Consider the following 27,001-nt stretch of genomic DNA (forward strand, 5'->3'; position numbering starts at 1 on the left):
CAGCTCTGTGGTTTCACAGACTAGACCAGTGCTCTTTAACAGGCTTTTCTGCTGCAGGGAAGTTGGGCATTTGGATACCTTAAAAGCCTCTACTGAAGAGCATGCTTGCAGTCAGCCCCTCTTACTCAGTTAACCTTTTCATGGACACAACTTGCTTTTAGAGCAGAGACAACCCAGCAGCTGGTACAGGCACTCCCTGACAACCTCAGAGACACTGCACTGACAAAGACAATATAATTTAATTTTAAATCCTGTGTTCTCTCTCCATCTCACAGCAGTGCATTTTCCAAGCTCAGAGGTGATCTGAATTTCTCTGATAAAAGCCACGTGCCTGTGCTTTGTCACTGTACTCACATGGAACTCTTCGCAGGCAGGCTCAAGACCACTTAGCCCACTGACAGACCTTCCTGGGTCCTTCCTTTCCTGCAGCAGCATTTGCTTCTGCAGTCCCCTACCCAACAGCTGTCACACAGAAAAGTAGCAAAGTACACCTAGAAATGACTCGTATTATTTAGCTTCCTTGAAGCATCTAGGGAAGAACTCTGCTTCTGTGGTTAAAGAACAAGGAAATAGCATCCATTTTATTCAGATGAATTAATTTGTACTTTAATCTGTGACTTGATTATTCCAGGACTAATCAGAGAAGAGCCAAGAAACTGGCCTTGCACAGACACACTGGGATGCCACAATCTGTCCAAGGCCACATCCAGTCTAGCAATGGACAGAGCTGACATGATGGACTGCAGTACAGCTGGAGTTTTCTGCATGGTGCATGTTTCAAACAAGTTATTTGGAAAAACAAGAAATACTTACCTGAGGCCATACCACAGCATGGAAAACAGCATCGATCTCTTCCACACTAAAGCTGTAGGTCTCATAATCAGAAAAAAACTCTGCCACAAGCTTGAGACCAAGACGTCTCAAATTCTTCAGTGGATTAATCAACCTAGGTTGGACCTGTAATGAAAACCAACAAAAAACCCAACCCAGTAAGACCTTGGCAGAACAACTACCAACTACTTGCTCTGAAATTAAATCCAGCAATTGACTGACCACATCCAGACACATTCTGTGCAGAAACTTCTGTTTTCTCTTGTAACTTGTTCACAGTAGCAATGTACACCTCAGAGCTGACCTAAATGTTTCTAGAAGGGGCCTGCCTGTTCCTGCATTGAGGCAGTTACAGAGGACTCCTTCAGGTCATAAAAAATCCATGCTGATAGGTTCAACCCCGTAGCATCTGCCCCTTTTGGATGCAATGCAGAAAGCTGCACTGCAATTAATTAGATTTCCAACTCTGACACTTAAACAATTCTGTTTTACACTTGAAAGGACCGAAATCACCTCTTCAAAGTGAAGTTGTACTTTGTACACTGAGATCTTCTGGGAAGAAATCAACAGACGAAGAGAAGGGGGGAGGAACAGAGAAGGAAAGAATGTGAATTATGTCTTCCAGTGGAGTAGGGTGGGGGCTATAGCATTTGCTTACAGGAAGGTGCTTCCTGTACCCATTTAGTGGCTATGTTCCATAGCCTTTCTTTGGGAAAACATTTCAGTAAGGGAATTCACGCAGAGCTGCATTCTGACTCTCCTCCCTGAGAGAAGTCTTGACCTGAGTAACCTAAATTATTTCCATACTGTGCAATGCAGCTCACAGCATGAGCACAAGAAGTAGCTCCACAGTGCAGAGGTAATGAACTTCAGCCTCAGAAACAACAAAGCCACATGAGAGCAGATGAAAGCCACTGTCTGATATTGGAGCTCTTTTGGGTCCCCATATCATGATCCACAAGTGGATCCAAGAATATAAAATCACAAGTAAAAAAGACAAAGAGGAGATGGTGGAAAAGGAACTGATCAAGCTGATCAATCTGCAACAGGACGTCCCAAGCTATGCTGAATGTGCACAATGGAGTGCAATCAGCTTCCAGGTGGCAAATGAACTGTTTGAAAGCCCAAAGAAAGCACAAACCATACTATTGCTAATGGCAACCTCCAAGTGAAGTCATTTTGGGTTTCCCACTATCCAATCACCATGAGTTCTCTGACATCAAGCCTTTGAGAGGACAAAGAAACTCAATAGTGAACACAATCAGTAGGAAATGGTTGTGGATGCCATGGGACAGACAGAGAGAAATGGTAAGCATTTCTCTCTCTCTGTCCCACAGCATCCACAAATGGTAAATTAATAACTTGTTTTAAAGTGGTCAAAGTTGATGTTTAACTCTCCAGGCAGTATCAGTCTGCAATAAATTACTCTCAAACTCCAAGAATGTCTTCTAATTATTAGTCAAGATAAACAGATTTCTCACACTCTTCCTGGAGCTTTTAACAGCCCCTGGGCTAATGAAGTGCTAAATTAAGTTCAGACAAACAACAGACTGTCAATCCTGATATTACACAACCATGACAGAATTACTGCAGCAACTCTGGCAAAATGTGGCTTTCCTAGCAGTTAATGAAGCAGTTTTAAGAACTCTTGTCTCCTGTCCTCATTGAAAACATGCAGGCATATGCAATGCACTGCTGAAGTCAGACTGTGGGATGCTGACGTCCTCAAATTTGCTCATCTTCTTCGTAAATTAAGACAGTTACCAGGTTCTGTCCAGCCTGCAGGCAACTATGAGACCCTGGATACTGCCTATTGCAAGGACTTGCTTTGTTGGATAGATTTTTTTTCAAAGCAAGTTCTAACCTCAAATGCTCACAGCTGGGTCTTGGCAAGAACATGCTCATGGTGACGAAACATTCGTTCCCACTTGCTCAGGCCATCATCTCCTAATACCTTGCAACACCACAGTGATGATGACTGTGCAGTTTGGTTGTTTCCTACCTAATAAATGAGCAGGCTCTGCACCAGGAAGACAGAAAAGTCTGGCTCAGTGTTAGAGTTTCTGAGCAGCTGCCAACAGACCCCACTAGCTGGACTAGAGCTGAGGGATGTCTGTGCTGCTCCCTGCACACAGGGCAGCAATAAGCCAATACCCCCTACCTTCAGGTGCAACCAATCTTTAACAGGATGTTTTCCTCACCTGACCCCTTCTGCTTGTACAGCCACTGCTCAGCAAGGGAAAAAACATTTCCACTGCTCTGCAGATACCTGGCTAGGACCCAAATAATAACACTGGATTAGTATGACTTCTGATACAGAGCTGAAGATGCTTCTAGTGTGCTGAAAGCATGGCTGGTAGTCATGTCCCGTGTCCCATGACAGGAGACACAAAGGGCAGATAATCACCATGATCATCCACAATGCTGAGCTCCCCTGAGGTCTAGCACTGCAACAAAACACCTCATGGACAAGCTTTGCTCTCATGTCTTCAGGGAAGGAACTTTAAACCCCTCCTTCCCCTGCTCAAATGTTTTATCCTTGCAGCCAAGAAACTCCATCTTTACCGCAAATTTCAACTTCCATCTTGTTACATGTTTTCAACAGAATATTTATCTCTCTCTCATGCCCATCTCTCCACAAAACAGATAGGAACAATGCACAGAGATCACCTCCAACTCCTTCTTCAGTAGCTCAAACAAAAACACAGTTCAAATCAGTTTTCTAAGTACATTAACTTTGCCTGCACAGCTTGAGCCCTGTAGCACTTTCAGACAAGCACCACTTGCCTCTATTTTGACAGACTTCTAATTGCTAAGCTTCACTCCACCATGAGTATCCATCCATCCACCATCATCTTATCTTTATCTGAATCAGTAAAGCTCTGTCTATATGTGTAAGCTCAGAGGAGGAGGAGAGAAAGAAACTTAATTTACATGTTTGTATATTGTTTGCATATACTGTACCTTCTCTCTTTGCTGAAGGATGCAGGATACCACTGCAGTCATGCAGAGCAGAATCTGTAGAATTTCAGGCAGGTATTGCTGGATCAAATGTCCCATGTTTTTCAACACAACCTCAAGACCATTGAAGAGGCTATGCTGACGCCCAAGAGGCAGGACTTTAGCTAAATCCAGCTCTGACATACTTTGAAGGACTGCAGTCTGGCAAGGCCCTGTGATAGGCAAAGGAATAGCAAATTATCTAGGGAAGCATCATGGAGACACCCACCACCAAGAATAATTTCAGTGAAAAATAGTGGAATTTGGCCCTAAATTACAGATCCTCACAGTCAGATTTTTAAATAAGAACAGCTCTGTGTCTCCATCTCTCTGATATTTAGACGTCTCCCACTGCTACAGAATAAGAGCACTTTACAAGCTTTTTACTGCCATGATACTCAGGCTAGCCTATGATGCCAGCCACTACCCACTCCTGGCCTGCTACAACTTTTTTGCACAGCTGTGGCAAGTTGTTCAGTTTTTCTGGCCTTGGACATGTAAAACAGAGCAATCATGCTTTGTAAGGAGAAATTTAGGGGAAACCAGTCCTTACCAAGGGTTTACTTTCATCCCTTCAAGGCTTGGTTAAGAGACAAACTGAAGCACATAACAGTACTAAGCCTATTTATCCTCCCACATCTCTACAGTCAGGAAATACCACACCCCCAGCTTCTATGGCATACCTACCATTACTGAATTGCTTCACAGCTTCAAAGAGTAGATCCAAGAACATCCGGATCTCTTCTGGCAGCGAGCCGGCCAGAAATCGCAGAACGATCGACATGCGAGTGCTTGCTGAAGACTTGCCCTGTGTTTTGCTCCCTGTTTTGTTTCTCATTCTGCCATAGAGAATCCTTCAAAAACCAAAAAGAGGTTGCATTAGCTTTCAGCAAGCTATCTGTTTTCCAGCCTCTTATTCTGCAGGAGAAACTCGGTTTAAAAATATTCTCTAATGAAAGTTCTCCCTTCAGGTTCTCCACTGAACTATTCCATATTGCCCAAAAACATCTTAGTGAAAGATCAGCTTCTGCTTCTACAATGGAAGCTCTGCTGGAAACTTCAGGTATAAAACTGGTTACTTTGCAGGACAATTCACATCACTGCAAATAGCTGGCAACACTCCATGAACTGAAATGTCCTCACAGTCCTCTGTAATCCTTAGTAGAAACAGTATGTACCAAAATGCTGTTTTTAAAGAAAACACCATTTGCATAACACATTATATAAATGTGTTAATAAGAAAACCATACAGAATATCACAAACTAAGTCATTAAACTATACCATTAAGAATGGGTTTATCCCAACTATCCAAAATGAGAAGCAGCATTACATCTATCTGCTCATGGTACTTCACCATGAAGCTTTTGAACTCACACTTCAGAACACACCTCATAAGAACAGGGATGAGATCTGGTCGATGCTCTGTTTTTACTACTGTGGTCTCCTCAGAAATACTGAAATGGACTATCTCTTCTTTAAAGCTCTTGTCCTCCAGCAGCCTTTGCAAGTTCTCCCTGAGAGTAATAAACATTATTTGAGGGCAGGTAGGGTTATAAACATAGACAGATAGACACACAGATGCATCTATATCTAATTACCTACCTATCTATCCTTGCTGTATACAAAATATTAAAGTACTATTTTTTCACTCTTTTATTTAAAAAAATATTTTACAAGCAATAAGTTCAAGCTAATGATGTAGACAGGTAAGTCCTGGATGTATTCCAAGGAAATTATTTAACTATAAACTACATTTTTATGCTGTCACTTTCTTTGGGTGGTTATAAATCATCAGTACAAAAGACATCTTTGAAAATGATGGAACTACTAACACTACTGACACTATTCTGGCCCAGAATGGAAGTGTTGCTATTTTTCTCTAAACAAAAAAGAGACACTGATCAACCTCAAGATCTGATTTCCTCTCTTAGATACAAAACATACAGCTGACTAAAATTAAACTTTACATATATGTCTTCAACAAATACAGGACCCCAAATAAAACTGACCCCAAAGCAGGCTTCTGATATGTTAGCAGGCTAATTCACCAGTGCTAAAATAATATAAAAGCTTTTACCTGTATGGCAGTAGATGAGGATGCTTGTATGTCATTATACAGTCAAGAGCTATTCTCTGCACATTCTGATCTTGATGAGACAGTAACTGCAAATAACAAAAGAAAGAAAATGAGTCCCTATCTAGGAGGCAGAAATGCTTACTGAAAATAGTGAAACAACCCAAAGGCTACCGGCTCAAGCAGGTTTTGGACTAACTTATTCAAATGGAAGCAGAATGTATGTGTTGCCAGTATAAAGCCAAGATGTACATGCACAACTTCCACTCATAAAAATGGACATGGTTGCTGACAGTTCATATATACTTTTCCTTCTTACCTACATAGGATAGTTATAATATTATGGGTTTTTTTATAGCTGTCTTTTGGACCACTATGAGTTTGCATTCATCATCAAAACCAGTTATCAGCTGTGTATCTAAGAAGAGTGGATTAAAAAGCAGACTACCCAAACCATTCCAAGATATCTGTATTTCTTTCCTATGACAAACACAAACTACTTGGAAGACTTGGTATGCAAAGTCTCAGTGAGATTCTCCCTCTCTTGAAGATGACTCTTCATAACCTAGGCACTAAACAACACCAAGGAGTGGTCACAGCACCAAGACTACCTGAGTTAAAGAACTGTTTGCACAATGCACTCAAGCACATGGTTTGATTCTTGGGGTGGCCTGTGCAGGGCCAGGTACTGGACTCAATGATCCTGATAGATCTGTTCCAACTCAGCATATTCTGTGATTCTGAGATTCAGAAAATCTGAGGGAAAATCTCAGGGAAAAGAAGTTGAGAAATACAGATCATTTCCCCAGGCAGCATCTTTATCAGCTCTTCAGTCTTCTACTAAATAGCACAGCAAGTGTCATCAGAGGTCACTTTGCCATGACGTCCCTATGCCAGATGGACACACCAGCCATCACAATGCATATACTAAGACACAGAAATGCAAACACTAAGTGATGAAATAATCTTTCTTCTTGTGCCAGGCTGTTCTTCCCACAGTGATTTGACCTTTACACGACTGCCCAATATTTTGCTAAGAACACAGGCAAGCAAACACATCGATCAACTGTTTTTCTAAGCAGTACTTTGAGATAGACTGAAACAGAGTGGATGTCTACTAGAGGTTGTCAAATTCAGGGACTAAGGAATGGAGCTTTCAACACCCACAGCCTCAGAAAACAAACTGGGAACAATGAGAGCAATCCCAAATGACCTGAACAAATCCACAAACTGGGAACCAACACAACCCTGTGAAATTAAAAAATTAAAAAACAAAACCATTTTAAGGATTGTAACATAAAGAATTAGAATCCCTCTTTGAAGTCATACTTTTGACAATTATTTCAGGGAAATCCCTAGAATCAAGCAAATTGAATATTCTTCAAGAAGAAATTCCTTTTTTGATGCTTGATAATCTCTTGTACATACTGGCCATACTCTTAGTATACAAAACACTATAGACAAAGACAGATCTCCTTAGATCTTCCCCAAGTTTTGGATTCTAAATCCTCCCCCATATCCTGCATGAAGCGTAAGTGAAACAGATATACTCTGCAGCCACTCTTCCACCTTGCCAAAGACTACTACTTGTCAGCTGTCAGATCTGTTTGCCAGTGCCTGGAAAACTAAGCCAGGTATCTTAAGCAGGTCTTAGCCTAAGGGGCTCATTTCAAGTGAAGCCTGTTAGAAAGTCCCCTCAAGGACAGCTCCTTTTTCAGCTATCACAGCTGAGATCAAAAAATGACAGCTTTCCTCAGTATTAGACATGGCACTCAAATAAAGTGTTGATTTATTAGTAGTATTTCTAAAAGTAAGCAGAGAGCCTCACCTGGGTATACAAGGCATTCAACTTCTGCTCCAGATACAATGCACGAGGATTTGAGAATTTTGAGAAAACTTGTAAGTGGGCTATTAGTTGCCTGCAAAACAAAGAAATGATTTTTAAAAAGATCCAGGAGACAAACGAACAGGGAACTTAAGTTAAAATTCATTAACAAGAAAGAAAACAAAACACAACACAAGAGGATCCCAAGTCTTCAGCACTATTTCAGACATCTCAAGGAGTGTCCTGCTCCCTAAGCAGCTCCTTCCAGCTGTCACTTCACTGCACAGAGAACGCCTTTACTTCAGCAGCACTGGATAGGTTCAGTTTTTTCATGAGAAAGGGGTAAATTAAGGATGCTTACTTTTTTTAAATTAAAGATGCTTACTTTTTAAATTAAGGATGATTACTTTTCTCTGCCAACCCAGCCTAGAACACCAAAACTCTGTATTTATCTTTTTGTTTATTCACTTGCCCATAACTGGTGCCCATGTTGCTCCTACCAATGTGATGGGCTGCATTCAGCCACAGACTGGGCTGGGGCTGCAAGGACAGATGGGAGTCAGTTCCTCTAGCACTGGCAGGGTCACCTCACATCTGCCCCACATCCTCCTCATGGAAAGGTGTGACCGTGGTCACAAGGGTTTTCAGGATGAAGAAGAGACGAGAATGTTGACTCCATGATCAGAAGGCTTGATTTATTATTTTATAATATATGTTACATTAAGACTATACTAAAAAGAAATAGAAAGGAAAAGGTTTCTTCAGAAGCTAGCTAAGCTAAGAATAGAAAAGAATGAATAACAAAGATCTGTGTCTCAGATAGAGAGCAAGAGCCAGCTCTGCCATGAGTGGTCAGGAAATCCAAACACCCACAGGAGACCAATCACGGGCCTACCTGTTGCATTCCACAGCAGCAGATAACCATTGTTTACTTTTGGTTGCTGAAACTGCAGCTTCTCACAAGGAAAAATCCTAAGAAAGGATTTTTCATGAAAGATGTCTGCGACAGAAAGGGACAGAGAAGACCAGGATAAATGAGATCTCCTCTACCAAGTGTGCTGTGGGACTGGTAGAAGCTGTCCCCATTCAGCTGCTAATTTACAGTGAAACCTCCACACACTTGAGATGGGCCACCCTCTTCCATGGCTGGGCACAGACAAGGGATGAGTAGGATGCCTTCCAGGAACCTCACGGGGAGCCTGGAGCAGGTGCTCCCTGCTTCAGCCATGCTTCCCAGGACACAGGGTGCAGCCCCACAAGGGAGTCCTCCCTGGCACAGGCCTGACCTGGGAAGAGAGGTCACTCCACAACTCATTAACACACCCCCGGTAAATCTTTCATGCCTTTGTTACAGCTACCGGGTGCTAATGTTTCCACTTCACTGCACAGATGTTCTGAGATGGAGGCTGGGAAAACAAAAAAATATCTTGGACTGTCACTGTATTTTAATTGCTGATAACTTGCAGATACAAGCCAGACTCCGGGAAAAAAAATGAAACACCCATAGGACACCTGGGATGAAATGACACTTTAGGTCACATATCAAATACTTGTATACTTGTCTTGTTCCAACATATAAGGTGACATTTTGAAGTTCTCTGTCATTACAAGGGCGATCCTTTGCAAAAGAAGTGTCAGAATATAACTCTTTGTGCTGTATTTGTAAGGGATATTAGACAGAGGTCATCACTGGGGAGAATTCATACAAAGAGCAACTTTCTCCATGCATTCAGCACTGCAACAATGACACTCAGCAACATGCAGCTTCAGTCTACCAAATAAAAACCTTGGTCCCTACAAAGACAAGATTTATAATGGGCAGGAAATGGCAGAATCCCAATATTCTATACCTAAATATCCCAATATTTTATACCAATATTCTATAACAGAATCCAAATATTCTATACCTAAACAAATAATCTAATTTTTTGAAGTGTTTGGCAATGCCCACAGTTTTCAAAGACTAACAGATATGCACAGAGAAGCCAGGGAAACCAGGTACAAGAGTCTCTGGAAACTTCAGAATACTACACATTTTTTGCCCAAAGTAAAACACACCACAGACAGGTCAGCAGGTAATGCGATAATGATAAAACCTGGGCAATGTGTTTTAGTACTGTACAGGCAGAATCTCTGACTTGTAATCCACTGAGAAATGATGAAGCACAAGCAAAAGAAGAAAAAATAATATATACAAAACCACAGCTTGTATCTCAATGTGAGCTGTTGAATCTGCCTTTCCATGAGAGCACTAGCAAAAGGGAAAACTAAAAATACTTACTTAGCAGCAGCTCTTCTTGTTTTCTTTTTCGGTACTCCTATACTAATTGGTTCTCCTTCTTCCTTTTCTTCTTCCTCCTCCTCCTCCTCCTCCTCCATAGCAACATCATTCACCTCTTCAGCGACTATTTGTTTTTCTGCTATGGTACCACTAATTTTCCTTCTGAGATCCTGAGATGGAGCTACTAAGGAATCTGCTGGGTAGTACTCATTTCTGTGTTTAAAAAAAAGAAGGAAGGAATTAGAAGCATAACATTTCTCAAGGTTTTAGGGCAACAACATCAACTAAAAACCTCACCATTCTTACTGTAACATCTTATTATGTCCATCATACTGTCTGATATGTGCACACATATGCAAGCACACCATTGCTTTCCCTCCAGGGGCAGAAATTTGAATCAGCCTCTAACAAAATCAGTATTTTCCCCATCCTGGGGGAAAACACTTTGGTATTCTGCGATTCCAAACTAAAGTGTGTTTTCATTAAAGAGGAACTTCATTTCCACTGAAATCACTCTGTAACTGAGTAACGAGAGTGACAATGTCAAGTCAATGAATGAGCAGCAGAGACCTACTACTGTAAGTTTCATTTCAGCCTGCTTCATTTCTAACAGAATCCACACTCCAATTAAAAGGTTACCTCTACTGGAAACAGACATGTCATCAGCCATGCATTCAAGAAATAAAGTCTCTAATGGGATAGCCACTCTTAAAGCTCAGCAATACATTGAAAGCAATGTGTTGACTCAACTGAAAAATAAATCTTACTTACCGAATGAATCTCAAAAGAAGTGGGGAAAGTTCCCTCGACCGTGGCTCCACTCTGTCCGGAAACTTATCCAGTGCTTTCCAAAGTAGGAACCTGTAATTTGTGTGGTCCAGCCGTTCACTGCAATCTGTTCTACTCCTCAGCTGCTCCAGAAAGACAGTCCCCACCTCTCCTTCTGGCATCTTCTCACTTTCTGTTTCAGCAATGCTCTCCTCCTGTTCATCTAATTCATCTTGCAGCTCCATTTCTACAAAAGAGATAAGAAAATCTTTTCAGGTTACTTCATAATCACCAATAGCAAGGAATCCATCCCCCATTACAAAAGTAATACATTTGGTGACATGCTCCTGTTTAGACACAACTGTATTTAACACTGACCTGAAAGACACGCATTGCTCAGAAAGCGTTCTAGGATGCCTTGCAACCCTGGCACTTCTCAACTGGGCTCAGTTCCCCTCAGTAACAGGGAAGTTCACAAATGGCTGCACACTTGTGACTCTGTATTGAACTATTAGATTGCATATACCCATAGGTGAACCTCAAGAGCACACACTGTGTGCAGAAATTCCACGGAGCAGGAAGATGGTCTGCACCATTACACAGGTTTTGTCACTGCTCCTGACCAGTCTGAACAGGGCCAGCCTTAAGCAGAGATGAAACTCTGAAGGGTTTCCAACAACCTGCAACTCCCTCCTGTAATGCAGGTGGCCTTTTCCAGCTACTGTTTGGTGTTTAGGACAGGAGACACAGCTTCCTCACAAGCCTCTCTACTCCTGCCCTGGACATGACAGCAGTACTGGTTCTGAATTCCCCCATCATACATAAGTTTGGGGAACTTGAAAAACAGGCATATAATTCACCATTTACCTGGGTTGCTATGATAACCATGCTTAGGATAGGTGACTTACCAGCATAGCTAGCAGCCCTCTCCAAATGTTCATACAGGACCTTCCAGAACTGTTTATTCTCCATTTCCTTTGCATGAGAACTAACAAAGCAGAATACAGCATGAAATTAGAAGGAAGATAAGAAAAGGCAAGCGTCACTCAGCTAGTTATCAACTACCACAATCAAAGGCTTTGATCACTGCTTTAATGTGGCTGTCCAGAGACAGGACATCTGCACAATGCAGCTGTAGCACTTCCTTGCCTTTTCTCATGGATCCCAAATGTCAACTGTTATTAAAATAATCTGGTTGTATCCCATGACTTCAAATGAACTCAAAATTGAGTAAAAATATTCTCAAGCTTTCTACTGACTTCTGTACAGCAAATCATATAGAATCAAAGGAAGAATTACCATGGACATATCTTTTGAAGAGCTGGTTTAATTTTTTTCTTTAATTAATTCACTGGTTTGAAGAGGAAAATCCCATCCTTTTTAATCATACAACAAAGGGAGGAAAAAAGAAGATGAAGTCATGCTGAAAGAAGTCACTTATTTTTTCACCATGCTAAGACTTCCCTACTCTTTAGTACGATTTAGAGGTTTTCCAGTAAGGACAGAAAAGTTAGCAGATGAGGAAACAGAGAGATTTCTTGTTCCTTTAAACATTTGTGAAACATAAATCAAATCCTGCTACCTCTGACTAAAAACTCTTGTTGAAACTCTGATGTTATTTGACTGTATTTGTTGCAAGTTCCCTTTGAAGTAAAAAAATCAGGAAGTAAACTGAAGAGTCTACACAGGCTGAGATTTGAGAGATCAAATTAATTTCAGAAGATCTCACATGAAGGTTCTCTTGCACAAATCTCTCCAAACTGGGCATTTTTTACCTCAGCTTCAGTTCACAGAAGAATGAAAGGAATGTCCTGTGACACAACTACAGACTGCAGCATCCAACTGCATATACTCACGTTATAAGTTCAGTTACAGGATCCCAGAGAGGACTGAAGTTAATATAAAGCATTCCTAGTAAATACCGAAGAGGCACCTAGAACGACACACAACACCATCTTGTGAGATGCAGAAACACTAGTTAAAGACCAACCAAGCTCCTCTAACCTTTCTTTCTCTCAAAGGGGAAACTTTGGTCTAAGATGTTTTCAGGACTGCTACAAGAGATGAAGGATGTCACATACATAATAATTTCTTCATGTGGAATATCTAGAACCAATTTACTTCTTCATAGCTTCATGTGGAAATCTAGAACCCATTTACTGTAAGCTACACTGAGATCTCATAACTATACCAAAATAACATGAATATGGAAAAACCAGTTCAGGACAGATCATCTGGACTGTCTCTCTCATCAACTTCAGTGCTGCCACAGCAAAATGAGGGACCTCAGACAGATGAAAGTTTGCCCAGAGGAGTACTCACTGCACTAGGCCTAATGGCATGATCTCCTCACTGAGCTACATGGAGGAGTGACCTACAATCCTTCCTCATGGATGTGAGACCCCCTTTAGCTCAGCAGCAGAGGACATTCAACAATTAGAGGCATAAAAAAAATTCCTGCTGAAGCAAGATCCAGAAGTGAGGTCACCAATAGCCAGTGAGAGTCCTACCAATGTTCAACCACACTGAGGACATGGCAAGGTCATGAGTTTAAATTTGCTCACATCTCGTTTCTCCCTGGAATCATTTGCCTTCCTTTCCATGACTTCAAACGCAGATTAATCTGACTGTGGGCCATTTATCTGGATACCACTGTTTTACTACTTAACACAGTACTCCTGAGGACAATGGGATCTGGGATCCCTACTAACAAGTAAGTTTTCTAAAACATAATCTGAGAGTTAATTGACTTTTTTGATGCACTCTCATTAAACACTCTGCAATCCATGTGATGAAATAAGAACATTCTCTTGGAATAAAGGAATGTGACAACTGCTTTTTGACAATAAATCCTTACCTCCTGCAAGGATCCACTTGGTATTGCAGGCTGCACTATGTCACATCTTAGTTTCCTCAAATGGAGAAGTTTTTCTCTGTAATCATTCACTGTTGCTGGCACAAGTTCTGCTTGGAGCAATATGGAAAATAATGGCTGGAATTCCCCTGTGCCATCACCCTGAACAAACAAGTGACATGAATTCTATTAGAGTACCTTTATCTCATTGAAAAGTACTTCAAAAAAACTATACAGACTCACAGCCATTCTGGACAAAAGAACAAAGTCAAAGGACTTGCTCTGGTTTCCACCATTTAGGAACACATCTGAGAACACCAGGAGGTGGGGGACTAAGAAATAAGACTGGAATGTGAAAGGACAAAAGCAGAGGACCACCTCTACCAGATACATTTTGTTTCTGCTAAGTGAACAACACTTCACACAAAACACAGATAGCTTTGAAATGTTAAATGAAAAGCTTTAGCCCTACCTCAATCTGTGCAGAAGGTGGATTATCAAAATGGTTTAGAATTCGAACCGTCAACAGCCGGACCTATTCCAAGGAGAAGCATATGTCAGGCAATATGAATTGACAAATACACACCTCCAGAGAGATTAATGTCTGGTACAGCACACTGATTTCACTAGGTTCACCTTGGTGCTGAGAAACAGATGAATTCCTGAAGTCTAGAAAGCAATTAGAAGTGAATGCATTATGCTCCTGCCCTGATTTAGCTCTAGGGAAGAGGCAAGGCTGACAGGGCTAACAGTTAACCTCTGTTAACTCATGCCCCATTGACACAGGTCTCAGCAGACACTATGGCAGTAATGGCTTTACAGTCTCATCATGCCTCTCCTTCCAGACTTTATCATTTAACTAAGTTTACTTTTGTTTGATTGTTAAAATACAAATTACTTTGCATGTGCTCAAAACAGCAGATTACCTTGGAAACACCAGTGGAAATATTAGGATGCAACTTCTCAAACAAGTCCATTAGGTTCCTTTGGGAAAGGGGCTCCTGGCAGCCACATAATGCCAGCCTCGTGTAATAGAGATCAGCCAACAGCAATGCAGAGGGGTCTGAAGGGAAAGTGCTAAAACAACAGATGATTTTATTAGCATACAGAAAGCACTGCAACAACACTGGTATTAAAAAACAAGGCAGTAGTGATAACTACAACATTAAGGGAACATTCCATGATTTCAGACTCTGCTTGCACCAGCAGGCCAGTGAAATTAAACTTCACCAGCACAATGACTTGTAGCTGCAAAACCCATGACAGCCCAAGAGGCATGAGATCCCTCCTTTGTGTCAATCAGGCTTGTAAAGCTGAGGCTTGCATGCTGGACACACAGCTGCAGAAAATAAATCTGCATAGGTCACACCAGGGCTTCTGGTACTGCCCAGGTGCTCAGTCAGTGATCAACTTCAACAGAAGAGAAATAATCTAGGTTTAGGTGAGACCCCAGGAATCCTGTCTGCTCACAGAGAAACCTCCTTCTGCTACCTTACATCCCTTGCTCCAAGCAGGTTTCACATCCTCTGCACAGAGCTGACAGGAAAATATTAGGCTAAAGCTCATTGCCAATAATTCCTGTCTGATCTGGGCAAGTTGTTTTATGTCCATCATGCCCCAGACATGAGCACCACAACTTCCTAAATGAACAGGATGTTTTGAAGCTCAAGCCACTAAAGACTTGGAGATGCCAGAGAGAGCATTCAGCTCTCTCCCTGTCCCTCCAGCCAGAGAGTTTTCTGTGCTAATTATAAGTTAAATAGAGTGAAAATAAATAAAATGGAGTACACAAAATCTCCTCCCATCATGGAGCAAGCACAAACATGGGTATGCAAGGACATGGTGTAATCCCAACACCAGGAGCAAACTCAGGCTTTTGACACAGCTCAGAAAGTGCTGTTCCTGTCTCTTCTGTCATTATAATGTAACACAGAATTACTAGGTACAGCATTCCAAAGCAAAACCAGAACCAGGGTAGCACTCCAACATAAAACTAGAACCAACTTACTTGACACACTACCCTGCAGCTAAGAAAGCATCAGTTTGCAGAGAAAATGTCATTGAACAGGAACTACATCCACCTAGCTCTCCAAAGAAAGAGCCTACAACTTTGCTCCATTACATAACCACAATACTGAAGCAATGCACCAGCAATGCACCAGCATAACAGAATGGACAGCACACAAAGAAGCATTTAACCAGCTCTTATGTAAAGGCAAAGGCAAATTTTTGCCCTTCCAAGGAAAACCATGAAGCACCACAGAACAGGCAGAGTTTACTTACGTCACCAAGCTCTTGACACGCTCCACAGGTAACAAATGGAGTACTTCAGCAGATTCCACCAAACTAAGGAGAGTACTTACAGCTTGGCAGGCCACAAACAGGTTTCCTGGAGCAGAGAAAGAACAAGAACATCTTGTAAATTTACTCAGCTCTCAGTGACTTGTGCTTGTATGGTGCATTCCCATCCTGGTACGGCTGGAGTCAGAGAAATAAGGTAGCATATGGAGCCCAGAACTGGCATGTGTATTTTCTAACCATAACACACAACCATAACACATAAAAGAAGTGCTTCCCTGGCTATCAAAGTAAGTGCCTCCTGCAGCAAGCCAGCACTGAAAACTGTGACAGCTCCCAGTTTGCATGTTTCCATCACACCCACATGTGCAGAAAGCAGGGATCTGGAGCTAAGCACTGTGGCAGGAGTCACAGACAGCACTCTGCTCAAAAGGAAGAAATGCTGCCAAATTGATGTGAATGCAGCAAAAACAAAGCAAAAATACATACTGATGCCACCACTACACAGGTGCCTATAAAACTGGAACTTTGGCAAGGCACTACTGTGTAAGATCTTTAAAGCTGTCCCATGTACCTAAAGACTGAGTATATATTAATGAATGGCAGGTGGATTTGCTGAATTCTGTCTCCTTTCTAAACCTCTCAGACTCCTTTCGAGATGGAGGGTTTGCCAGAAGCACAAGATAGCCAATGCCATGCCAGGCAAGAAAAAAAAGTAATTCCCCTCCTTCATCTCTTTCCAGGTTAAAGAAATACTGTTCCTAAACCAGGCAAATTAAAGAAAGTTTTTAAAAGATTTAGCTCTCTTACATGCTGCCAATGGAAAAGAAAGGGAAGTGAACATTCATATCCTATTTATTCCTCTGCAAACATTCCTCTATTCTAAGTTGCATAATTCCCCAGGTATGTAATTTCCCAGATCCTGCTAACCATTAACCTCCACAGGGAGCTCCTCAAAGAGAGAAGAAACATCAAGTAATGACAGGAGGAAACTTTCTGCATCTATCTGCATAGTGTAAGGACCGTTCCCAAGGTGCAATCTGCATGCCCTTTGGTAGCAGTATGCCCATGCTGGACAAAGATAGCAGCTTCCACCTCACTACAGACACTCCTGTGTGATCAATAAGGGAAGCACTTCCATACTGGCCCTGAAGAGCTGCCAGAGATACCTTGCTGTTGCTCTGACCCAGTTTTCAAGCCCGTTTCCTTGCACTCCACAGCAACCAGAACACCAGAAATACCCAGTTCTGAAACTTGCACTTTGCCTCAGGGCTAAGAGGGCAGGAAGGTCAAATAGAGCACAGGGAGCCTTGCAGCGGCAGTGAGAGAAGACTGGAGTCCTAGTAGAAGGTGAAGGAATTGCAGGAGTCATGGAGGTGGAAAGAATGCCAGGGGTTGAGAAAAGTATCCAGGAACTCTAGTTTGGGGGAAGGGTGAAGAAAACCAAGCAATTAAGTGTAATATGGGACAATAGGAGGCATGAGTACAGGACTGAGGATGCATTTACTTTCTTTTCCCTTATCAACAAAGGAAGAAATAGCAATGTGCCTCTGGCATGCACACAGAGCCTGAGCAGTGCTGCTACTACTGCCAGCAAAGATGAGACCCAAGAAAAGAAATTCTAGATATTCCTTTTTTAGGCTAAGTACATTACCAATAAAACAATCATGACAGCATGAAAAACCTGCAAATATGATAAAAGAAAGACCTAAATGCTTGACAAAGCTTCTTTAAAGAAGAAAAAGCAATAGAGCTGATTGGTGGATACATTTAGGAATAGTAACAAAGGTATTATAAATGGAAAATGACAGACAGCTCTTACAAACAAAGGAACAATGAATACTCAACGTGAAGCATTCAGAAAGTTGTTTTTAGCTTGTCACAAGGTCAAATACTTTCTAGATCTCTGAGTAACTGCCCTGCTCTATGCAGGCTCAGTTAATTTTTTTTTTTCTGGCGAGAGAGGGAAGACAACCAGTAACCAACTCTTCCTGGAGAAAAGATGCAGCATTTAGAATTGGTGGTGCCACTTGGGTCAGAGATGGTGCAGTGGTTTTGGCTGGGATAGAGGCAATTTTCTTCATAGCAGCTAGTATGTAGCTCTGTTTTGGATTTGTGCTGAAAACTGTTGATAACAGAAGGATGTTTCTGTTACCAAAGAATAGCACTCACACAAGGGCTTTCCTGCTCCTTTCCTGCTCCTCACCCCACTCCACCAGTGGAGAGGCTGGAGGTACACAAGGCATTGGGAGGGGTGTTGTCATTTAACTCCAGCCAGCCACCAAACCCCCTACAGCCACTTGCCCACTCCCCCACCAGCAGCATCAGGGAGAGAATCAGAAGGGTAAAAGCCAGAAAACTTGTGGGTTGAGATAAAGCAAAAAAGCCATGAACACAAGCAAACCAGAACAAGAACCTGCTTCCCATGGGCAGGCAGGTGTTCATCCATCTGCAGGAGAGCAGGGCCCCATCACATGTAGGGGTGACTTGGGAAGACAAATGCCATCACTTCAAACATCCCCTCCCTTCCTCCTCCTTCCCCACAATTTATATACTGAGCATGAAGTGATAAGGTCTGGAATATCCCCCTTTGGTCAGCTGTTCTGACTGTGCCTCCTCCCAGCCTGCCATGTACCCTTAGCCTCCTTGGCAGCACAGCACCATGAAAAGCAGAAAAGGCCTTGGCAGCAGCAGTAGGCTCAGTAGTAACGAAAACATCTCTGTATTATCAACCCTGTATTCAGCACAAATCCAGAACACAGCCCCATACCAGCCACTGTGATGAAAACTAACTCCACCAGTGGAACACAGCTGGGACAGCTGACCCCACTGATCAAAGAGATATCCCCTATCATACAGCACCATGCTCAGCATTTAAAACAGGGGCAAGAAGAAGGCATGGCATTTGTCTTCCCATGTAACTGTTATGAGTGATGGAGCCCTGCTTTCCTGGGATAGCTGAACACGTGCCTGCCTTTGGGAAATGGTGAATGAATTTCTTATTCTGCTTCACTTGCATGCATGGCTTTTGCTTTATCTGTTAAACTATCTGTATCTCAACCCTTGAGTTTTCTCCCTTTTTACCCTTCTGATGCTCTCCCCTCATCCCTGCTGAGTAAGCAAGCAGCTGTGTGAGGCTTAGTTGCTGGCTGAGGTTAAAATACAACACTTCTTTCTGGTACCCAACATGTGGCTTGCAAGGTTAGAAGAAACAGCAGTGTTCCTCTGGCACACACAGAACCTGAGCAATGCAAGGTTGCAATGTGCAGGCTGAACCCTGATTGAAAGCTGTTATTGCTGTTTAGCTATTAATATTAATTGGCAAGCTTCTGTGCCTGCCCTAAGGCTTGCTTGTCTTACTGTATTTTAGCAGCCCCTGATCATTAGTGACTGCTCTTTGCTTTCACAGCTGTAGTGCTGTACTGCTTAGCATCCTTCTCTGCTGTACCTGGGAACATTTTGGTAACAGCCATGGCAATGCGCCCAGGTGGGCAGGTGGCCAGGGCAGTGCTGCTCTTTTTGTCCTGCTGTACCAGCCAGGCTGGAACTCCACTGTGAACTTGAGTCAATCAGATTGTGACCTATGGACGAGTCCACACAGGAGCAGGATATCCCAAAGCATCTGTGGCTGTGGTTAAGTCCATGACAGATACATCTCAAAGCAACTATGGCTTTAGTTATGTCTATGCTGCAGCAGGTGTACCTCTGAAGGAATTGTGACCCAAGGGTAATTCCAGGCTGGAGAAAGTACACCTGAAGCATCTGTGCCTGTGGGTAAGTACATGCTGCAGCAGGTACACTGTGAGTCCTCCCCAGGTATGCATGAGGTCATGCTGGAGCACCTCAAAGTGTGTGGCCACAGACAAGTTCATGACAGCAGGTACATTCCTGAGGGAGAGCAGCCATGGGTAAGGCCACATTTGGAGCAGGTACATCTCTGAAGGCACTGTGGCCCATGGATAAGGCTACCTTGGAACGGATGCACCCCAAAACACCTGTGGTGATGGGGAAGCCTACACCACAGCAGGTAAACCCCAGGAGAAACTGGGACTTGTATGTAAGACTCCACTTGGAGCAGGTACTCCCCTCACAAGACTGTGGGTAAATTCAAACCCAAGCAGGGGCAAGGAGAAGAGTTCATTGCAATGTTAAGCCCTGTGGCCTGGCCCAAAGGGACTGGGGTGGAGATTATAACAGATACAACTTTAAATTGTTGTAACCCATTTCATTTGTATGTGGTAGGTTTAAGGCACATGTTGTAGGAACTACTATAGCAGGAACCACCCAAACCAATGGAAGACAAGCTTTACAAGAAGCAGTGTAAGTGCAGCAGTGAATTAACATGAGCTGACTCTGGTGGCAAACAATTCCACACAAGACACCAACTCTCCTGTCCTGAGTGACCACCATAACAGATGGAACCCAGATTTGTGGATAAAATGAACTCGGCAGATAATTCTGTGAACATTTTACAGGGGTGGTCCACAGACTAAGGGAATGATATATCAAAGGATGGGAGGGGAAGAGGTGGATAATGAGGCTGCATTGGATAGTGTGGTACCTGAGTATGACATAAATGGCATTGAATAACAGGCAGGGAATGTGCTGGTTTTGCCTGGGATAGAGCTGAGTTTCTGCATAGCAGCTGGTATGAGGCTCTGGCTTGGATCTGTGCTGAAAATAGTGTTGACAACACAGGGATGTTTTTGTTATCAGCGTGCAGCACTCACAAAGCATCAAGGCCTTTTCTGCTTTTCCCACCAGCCCACTAGGAGCTGGGAAGGAACACATCCAGGACAGCTGACCCCAACTGACCAAAGGGATATTTGAAAACATATGGTCATGCTCAGCAGATAAAGTGGGAATGTTCAGAGTGATGGTGTTTGTCTTCCCAAGTCACTATTATGCATGGCATAATGCTGCTTTCCTGGAAGTTTCTTGCCCACCCATGGGAAGTGGTAAATGAATTCCTTGTTTTGCTTTGCTTCTGTGTGCAGCTTTTGCTTTACCTATTAAGCTGCCTTCATCTCAGTTCACAAACTTTCCCACTTTTACTACTCTGATTCTCTGCCCCATCCCACTGGGCAAGTATGAGCAGGTGAGCAGCTGGGTGGGGCTTAGTTGCCAGCTGGGGTTAAACCACAAGGGTCTTCTTTGGCACCCAACACAGAGCTCAAAGGGTTTGAGACAATGATATCTAATTGGAGTTTATAGCTGTCATTGATGAGTAGCTATTCACTGACAGATGCTAACACCCTAAACTTTGCACTATAGGTTTGAATTGGAGCTTATGAGTCAGTCTCTTCTTTTCAGCCTGGATTTGATTTAGATAGATTTCCTTCCTCTTTTTTTTCCTCACTTTCTTCTTTTTCTTCCCAATCACCTCTGTCTTCCACTATGCAGGACATCTGTCACCCCATCATTATTAGGAACAGCAAATGTTCCTCCGTTTTCCTGGAGGTAGTTTCCTCCCAAGCTTTGCTCTTCTAGTTTAAGTCAAGCTGGTAATTTTGGATACAATGCTACCACTATTCATTTTCATGCTTTGTAAGATCAGAAAAACTGCTTTTATTTTTTTATATATCAACAAAAAGCAAATAAACAGGAAGTAACTGTAACTGACCTTTGCAGAGGCTTCCTTTGTCAATGGCTGTGAAGAGAGAGTCTATAAAATTCGTCACATGAGGCAGAATGTGGTCTTTGTTCATTGGTCTGTTCAAAATAAATGGGAAGACTTTTATTTCTGTTACACTGACACCTACATATAAAATTTTCTATCCTGTTTATCTTTATTAAATTACAGGTAGCTCATTCCAAGTTTGAAACCAGCAGCAAAATGTTTTTGCTATTTCTGACTCACAATTTAAGTTGTAGCACTCACTGCATCTTCTTTCTAATTAGTCCTTCAATAATTACTGAAAAAATACTGTTGAGAGAGGATAGTGCTTAAAACACACAAACTGAAATGTGTCAAGAACATCTCTATACACTAAAGCACCATATTTAGTGAGTAGGCAATCAAGAAGCTGATATTCTATTCCAGTCTTTACTGTTGACTCATGGTATTTCCATACAGCACTTGTTTTTGTCTTCTAACCCCAGTTTCCTGAGCCTAGCACTAGCACTTATTGTCCTTTCCTTAGTAAAGTGATTTCTTACAGAAAGAGAGCAAATAGGCACTAAGAAAGAAGACAGTACTACAGAAATACATGACAACAGTACCTTAGAATATCCCTTACCTAATATGTGGTAGTACAACCAAGGCAACCCAAGACTGTGAAAGGTCAGTGATGTCTTCCTCCTTCGGTAAATGCATTAAAGACAGTACATGATCCAACACTGATACTCCTGTGTTTTCTCCTTGTCTTTTACTTGTTTGTTGCCTTGTATTAGAGCTAAAAATAAACCCAAATTTTTTAATAATTCACCACTGTATATCAGAGATTTTTTTTTGCTCCTATGATATTCAAAATTACGTTGTCTACTTCTAGCAAAAAGGACTTGCATAACACAGATTTTTTTCTTCTTAGTACCTTCTACTGCACAAAACATCATCTAGTCATGCTGAAGAGCATAAAACATGGCCCCCAAGAAATATCAGCTCTTTATTTCAAGGTCAAATAATATTTCTAGAAAGACACTGGTTCTCAGTTGGACACCCTCACAACTGGGACATATAGACTCTAGAAACACCTGAGAGTCATCTCTATAACTGTTGTTAATATACCATGATAACATTGACACAGATGGATGACAGAAAACGAACAGTGAGGTAAAAGTTTTGGGACTTAAATGGAATCACAAGGTGAGCCCAAACCAACAAGCCTATTTGCAGGCAGAAAGGGCTGACACCATACTGGAACAGATGAACTGGAGTCCTTCACACTCATGCACAGCAATCTTTCCATTCCACCCAGTGTTTGCAACATCACAGTCAGAAGGCTGCATAGGCTTCACTTGTCAAGAAATACAGAAGCTCATAAAAAGCCAACAATAAGAATTATTAGAGGCATAAGAAAATACGTTTATGAAATAAACCTCAAGGAATTAGGATTGTTGGTCCAGAGAAAGAAGATCTTAGACATGTTTGATGATGAAAGCCTGCTATTTGTAAAAGCTTGATGCAAAGAGTAAGAAATATTCTGCTCTTTATGTTTCCAGCAGATAAGATAAGCAGCAAGGGATTTAAACTGCTGTAAAGAAGGTTTAAGTTATACACTGAGGACTGGGGGAAAAACCCCTAACAACCCAAGAAAAAAAAAACAAAAGCCAAAAAGCCCAAATAAATAAAACACAACCTGTGTAAGTGTAAAGATACCAAAGTACTGGCCCAGACTGCCAGAGGCAGCTCAGAAATCTCCAGAATTGGAGTATTTAAAAACTAGGTAGGAGACAGGGTATGCAACTCTTGAGATGTCTCCTGACCGTAATTTACACCACTGACATTGCAAGAGCACAAAAAGCCAGTCCAAGCAGGACCAAGGTCCTTGCAGCTCTGTACTCCAAACCACTGAAAAAATAGAGATCCAGAAAAAAAGAAAACAAGGGAAGAAAACCAAATTTAATCATTTTGACTCAACCTTCTGTTCCTGAAACCTCAGTGCTTCCACTACTATTAAATAAAAAGAGGAAAAAACCACACAGAGTAGATTGCTTAAAGGAAAAACCAGACCTTACATAAAAGGCAATACAAAGTCAAAAGTTTTGAATTAGCTGAGTTAGAATTACTAGAAAAATCACTATCATTAGATTAGCAATGGTCATTCTGTGCTTCAGTGGTTACCCCTAATTTTCTGAAGAGGCTCCAGGGAAAGCAACCACTTCATTGCAACCAAGCTAGGTTTGTAACTAAAAGCAGTCAAGCTGTGCCAGCACAGTGCTGCTTCTGGATTAATTACATGTCCTTTGATATCCAGCTGGGTTCTATGGCAAGACTATTGTACTGCTGCCAAGAAAGCTCCTGGACAAGACACATGCATACAGGGAAAAAAGCTGGGGCACAGGCAGGAGGTTAGCAATGATGAAAAGCTGAATTGCTGCACTCACTACAAAGGTTAACTGCCAAGGGATGCAGTTTGCATCATGGTGTAACAGATCCCCATCATATGTGCACCACACACTGTTTGTATCAGTGACCACCTTTCCAAAGCAGCATCTCTTCTCATATGATTTCAAAAAGCCAAGTGATGTCATACTATATCACTTGGTTTGCAAATCTGCCAGCAATGTGCCATTTTATGCAACTCCAGCAAATACTGGAGGGCAACTTTTATGTGCTCTGCACTGCCCTCAGGCCTAGAGCCACACACACATCTAGTGTCAGCTGAACTTGACAAGTCTCACCTGACAGATGCCTCACTGAAAACAAGAGGGTACTTTTCAAATGCCATTGAACCAATTGTAGGAGGCTCTGCTTTCACCAAAATGAGTTTAGCCAGAATCGCCACGGCCTCATCCTTTGTGATTGCATCTGTGCCAGAGAAGCAATGTTCAATGTATTCTAGAAAGCATGGGAGAAAATGCTGAAGAGACAAAAAAAAAAAGGTCAAAGATTGGAAAGTCTTTTAACCATCATCAAATCCACAAAAAAACCCTTGACACAAACCACAGGGAAATCCAAATGCTCACAAATAAGCCAGCAAAGCATTGGACTTAGTTCTGGTGCCCCTAGACACCAGCAGGGACTGTTAATTTAATGCAAAAACTCACTTTGCACCAAATCCAGTCTTATCAGGACACTCCAGATCCTTGACTTGGCTTTCACTTCCCATTTCATTTAATTAATTTGATTCCTCCCAGATCACCACTTATACAGCTTATTTTTCATTTCTACTTAATTTCTTCAGAACTCATTCTCTTCCTCCCACCCATAACACACTCACCCTCTTAACAAGCTTCTTTTTGTGAACAGGTATCTATCACCTTCTCCAACTCTGAGAAGCCTTAACAACTTGAACACAATAGCACAAGTAACCTCTTTCCTTCTTATCAGATCATAACAGAAGTTTAAATAAACATCATGTCAATACACAACAATCCTTCAGCATTCAAGGCAGGTAAGTATACTGTGGAATCTCCAGTTCCCTTTAGCAACAAAAATAAACATAATGCACAATCACTTCCACCTACCCTCTCAAATTGCTTCATTGTGAACATTGCTTCAGAGAAGTCCAAAAGAAAATGCCGTTCAAATCTACTTGCAAATACCTGAAAGATGCAAGTGAAAGGTTGCAGAAAGAGAAACATTTCATAGTGAGCTCTTCACTACCCCTGTGACATGTTTTTTGGTATACAAATCAAGCATTCTTTGAACTCTTGAGATACTCTGCCTGGCCCTCTTGCTAATTCCAGCACACAGAGCAACATTGTTTCCAAGAGACAATTTAGGTACAGAAATGTACAGTCCTTTTTAACAAAACCTACTGACACAACCCTTTTTGACAAACACTACTCAATCCTACTGTCTCTGTGCAAAGCCAACTGAGCTATCTCTTCAGTGTGATATGGAAAACAGAAGTTGAAAGTTCTAGAACTGCAGCACAGACACACTAAGTGTTAGGAAAAAGCTTAGGCCCAAAACATATTTCAACTCGGCATTTTTTCATAGCAGGTTGCAGAAAGCTCACTACCTCATGGGCAAACCTCTGTGCTTTTGAATGATCCAAAATAGGAACAGTCCTTTGAGATACCCAGGATCAGTACTCCTCAATGCCAACATAAAAGACAGACCCAGATCTCTCTTTCCCAGACCCTTCAGAACACAAGGACAGCTTTAAGCCTCCTTCCAGTTTAACAGAAGCCCACGCAAATATCCTCAAATGTTTGACGAAGTCTGCTGAGCAAAACTGGCCTCATGCCACAGGCAAAACCAATCTTACTTCAGCACAAGTCAACACTGAAGACCAGATGAAATTTGATCTTCTTTAAACAATTGCAAGTCTTGCTTTCCCATTGTAAATTGCGTGGCATTTCTATTTGAAATATTTTTTCACACACACTACAAACTGTGGTCCACACTGTTAGTTGCAAAAATATAATTTACTGTAACATGAAAACTAAGGAATCAGACTCCATAGTATAATCTCCTGTTGATCTTTGCAACACTACATTTGATAGGAATGTATGCAGATAATAATGTCAATGCTCCAGGAGCAAAGGTAGTACTGAAATATGCTTACCCCTGTACTTTCTAAATCAAAACTGCACTTGTGTGAACCTTGTCCACAAGGCTAAGGCATGCTCATTAAATGCTTGGAAACTTAATTAAATTTTTTTTTCCACTAAGTTTGACTCAATGATCTGCTTTATCAGATGATTATCATTTATCATCACAGGCAGGATGCATTCCTTCACTGTTGTCCTTCCTTTCTCTACAGAGGCTGTAGGTGTTTGAATTAGAGCCTGGATTTCATTGCAATGATGTCTGCCATGGTGACACTGCTATACTGACAGACTGTGCAAGACTCTCAGGTAATCCCAACACCTCATCAGACTTCATTTAAGGCATTGGGCAGGTTCTTCATTATCTGTGCAAAAGACTGAAGGGAACCTTACAGCATATTTCCTAGCCTGAAATAGAATGTCCAGTAATCACCCTGCTCTAGGGAATTTGAAGACTGGGATTTCTGGTATAAGCAGCAATCCTTGTTACCTTCTGGATAGCTTCCTTGGTCAAAGAATCTGGCAACAAAACATTTTCTGCCAGCAAGAATGCAGAAATGGCATTCAGCAGCATCTTGCAGCAAGATGATGAGAGATATGGTGTCTGTAACATTTTCATTAAAACCTGAAATGAAAAGAGAGAACTCATATTTGTCCATGAAGATAATGATTATCTGGTCTGAATGGCCTGGACAGTCCCTGGATCAGGAGGGCACAGATTTCTAAGCTTCAGCCCATAGAAACAAATCCTACTAGCCCCACTGAAGTCCAAAAGCCCTAAATCTAGCCTAATGGGGTCAAATGTATGTGAATCTGGCAGAACTGCTCTATACCAGTGATATGGGGGGATCTCCTCCACAGTGGCAGGAACAGACACTAGAAGCAGTAGCTCATTTTCCCCATTGCTC

At 41.9% G+C, this 27,001-nt stretch overlaps 1 protein-coding gene across 1 annotated transcript in view; it reads right to left on the minus strand.

Annotated features, from left to right (window-relative positions):
• Positions 1-27,001, minus strand: part of UTP20 (UTP20 small subunit processome component) — a 63,783-nt gene that overhangs the window by 29,049 nt on the left and 7,733 nt on the right. The window contains exons 10-28 of the mRNA XM_054631257.2: positions 26,584-26,718; positions 25,062-25,139; positions 24,276-24,454; positions 22,172-22,327; positions 21,556-21,644; positions 15,918-16,023; positions 14,561-14,711; positions 14,107-14,169; positions 13,638-13,796; positions 12,637-12,713; positions 11,689-11,768; positions 10,784-11,027; positions 10,013-10,225; positions 7,735-7,825; positions 5,910-5,995; positions 5,221-5,346; positions 4,519-4,685; positions 3,796-4,004; positions 814-957 (exon numbers count right to left, since the gene is read on the minus strand). Of these exons, the coding sequence (XP_054487232.2) occupies positions 814-957; positions 3,796-4,004; positions 4,519-4,685; positions 5,221-5,346; positions 5,910-5,995; positions 7,735-7,825; positions 10,013-10,225; positions 10,784-11,027; positions 11,689-11,768; positions 12,637-12,713; positions 13,638-13,796; positions 14,107-14,169; positions 14,561-14,711; positions 15,918-16,023; positions 21,556-21,644; positions 22,172-22,327; positions 24,276-24,454; positions 25,062-25,139; positions 26,584-26,718 (2,553 nt within the window). The remainder of the gene's footprint in view (positions 1-813; positions 958-3,795; positions 4,005-4,518; positions 4,686-5,220; positions 5,347-5,909; positions 5,996-7,734; positions 7,826-10,012; positions 10,226-10,783; positions 11,028-11,688; positions 11,769-12,636; positions 12,714-13,637; positions 13,797-14,106; positions 14,170-14,560; positions 14,712-15,917; positions 16,024-21,555; positions 21,645-22,171; positions 22,328-24,275; positions 24,455-25,061; positions 25,140-26,583; positions 26,719-27,001) is intronic.

This window comes from Agelaius phoeniceus, chromosome 5, assembly GCF_051311805.1.
Source record: "Agelaius phoeniceus isolate bAgePho1 chromosome 5, bAgePho1.hap1, whole genome shotgun sequence".
In the NCBI taxonomy this organism is placed as follows: Eukaryota; Metazoa; Chordata; class Aves; order Passeriformes; family Icteridae; genus Agelaius; species Agelaius phoeniceus.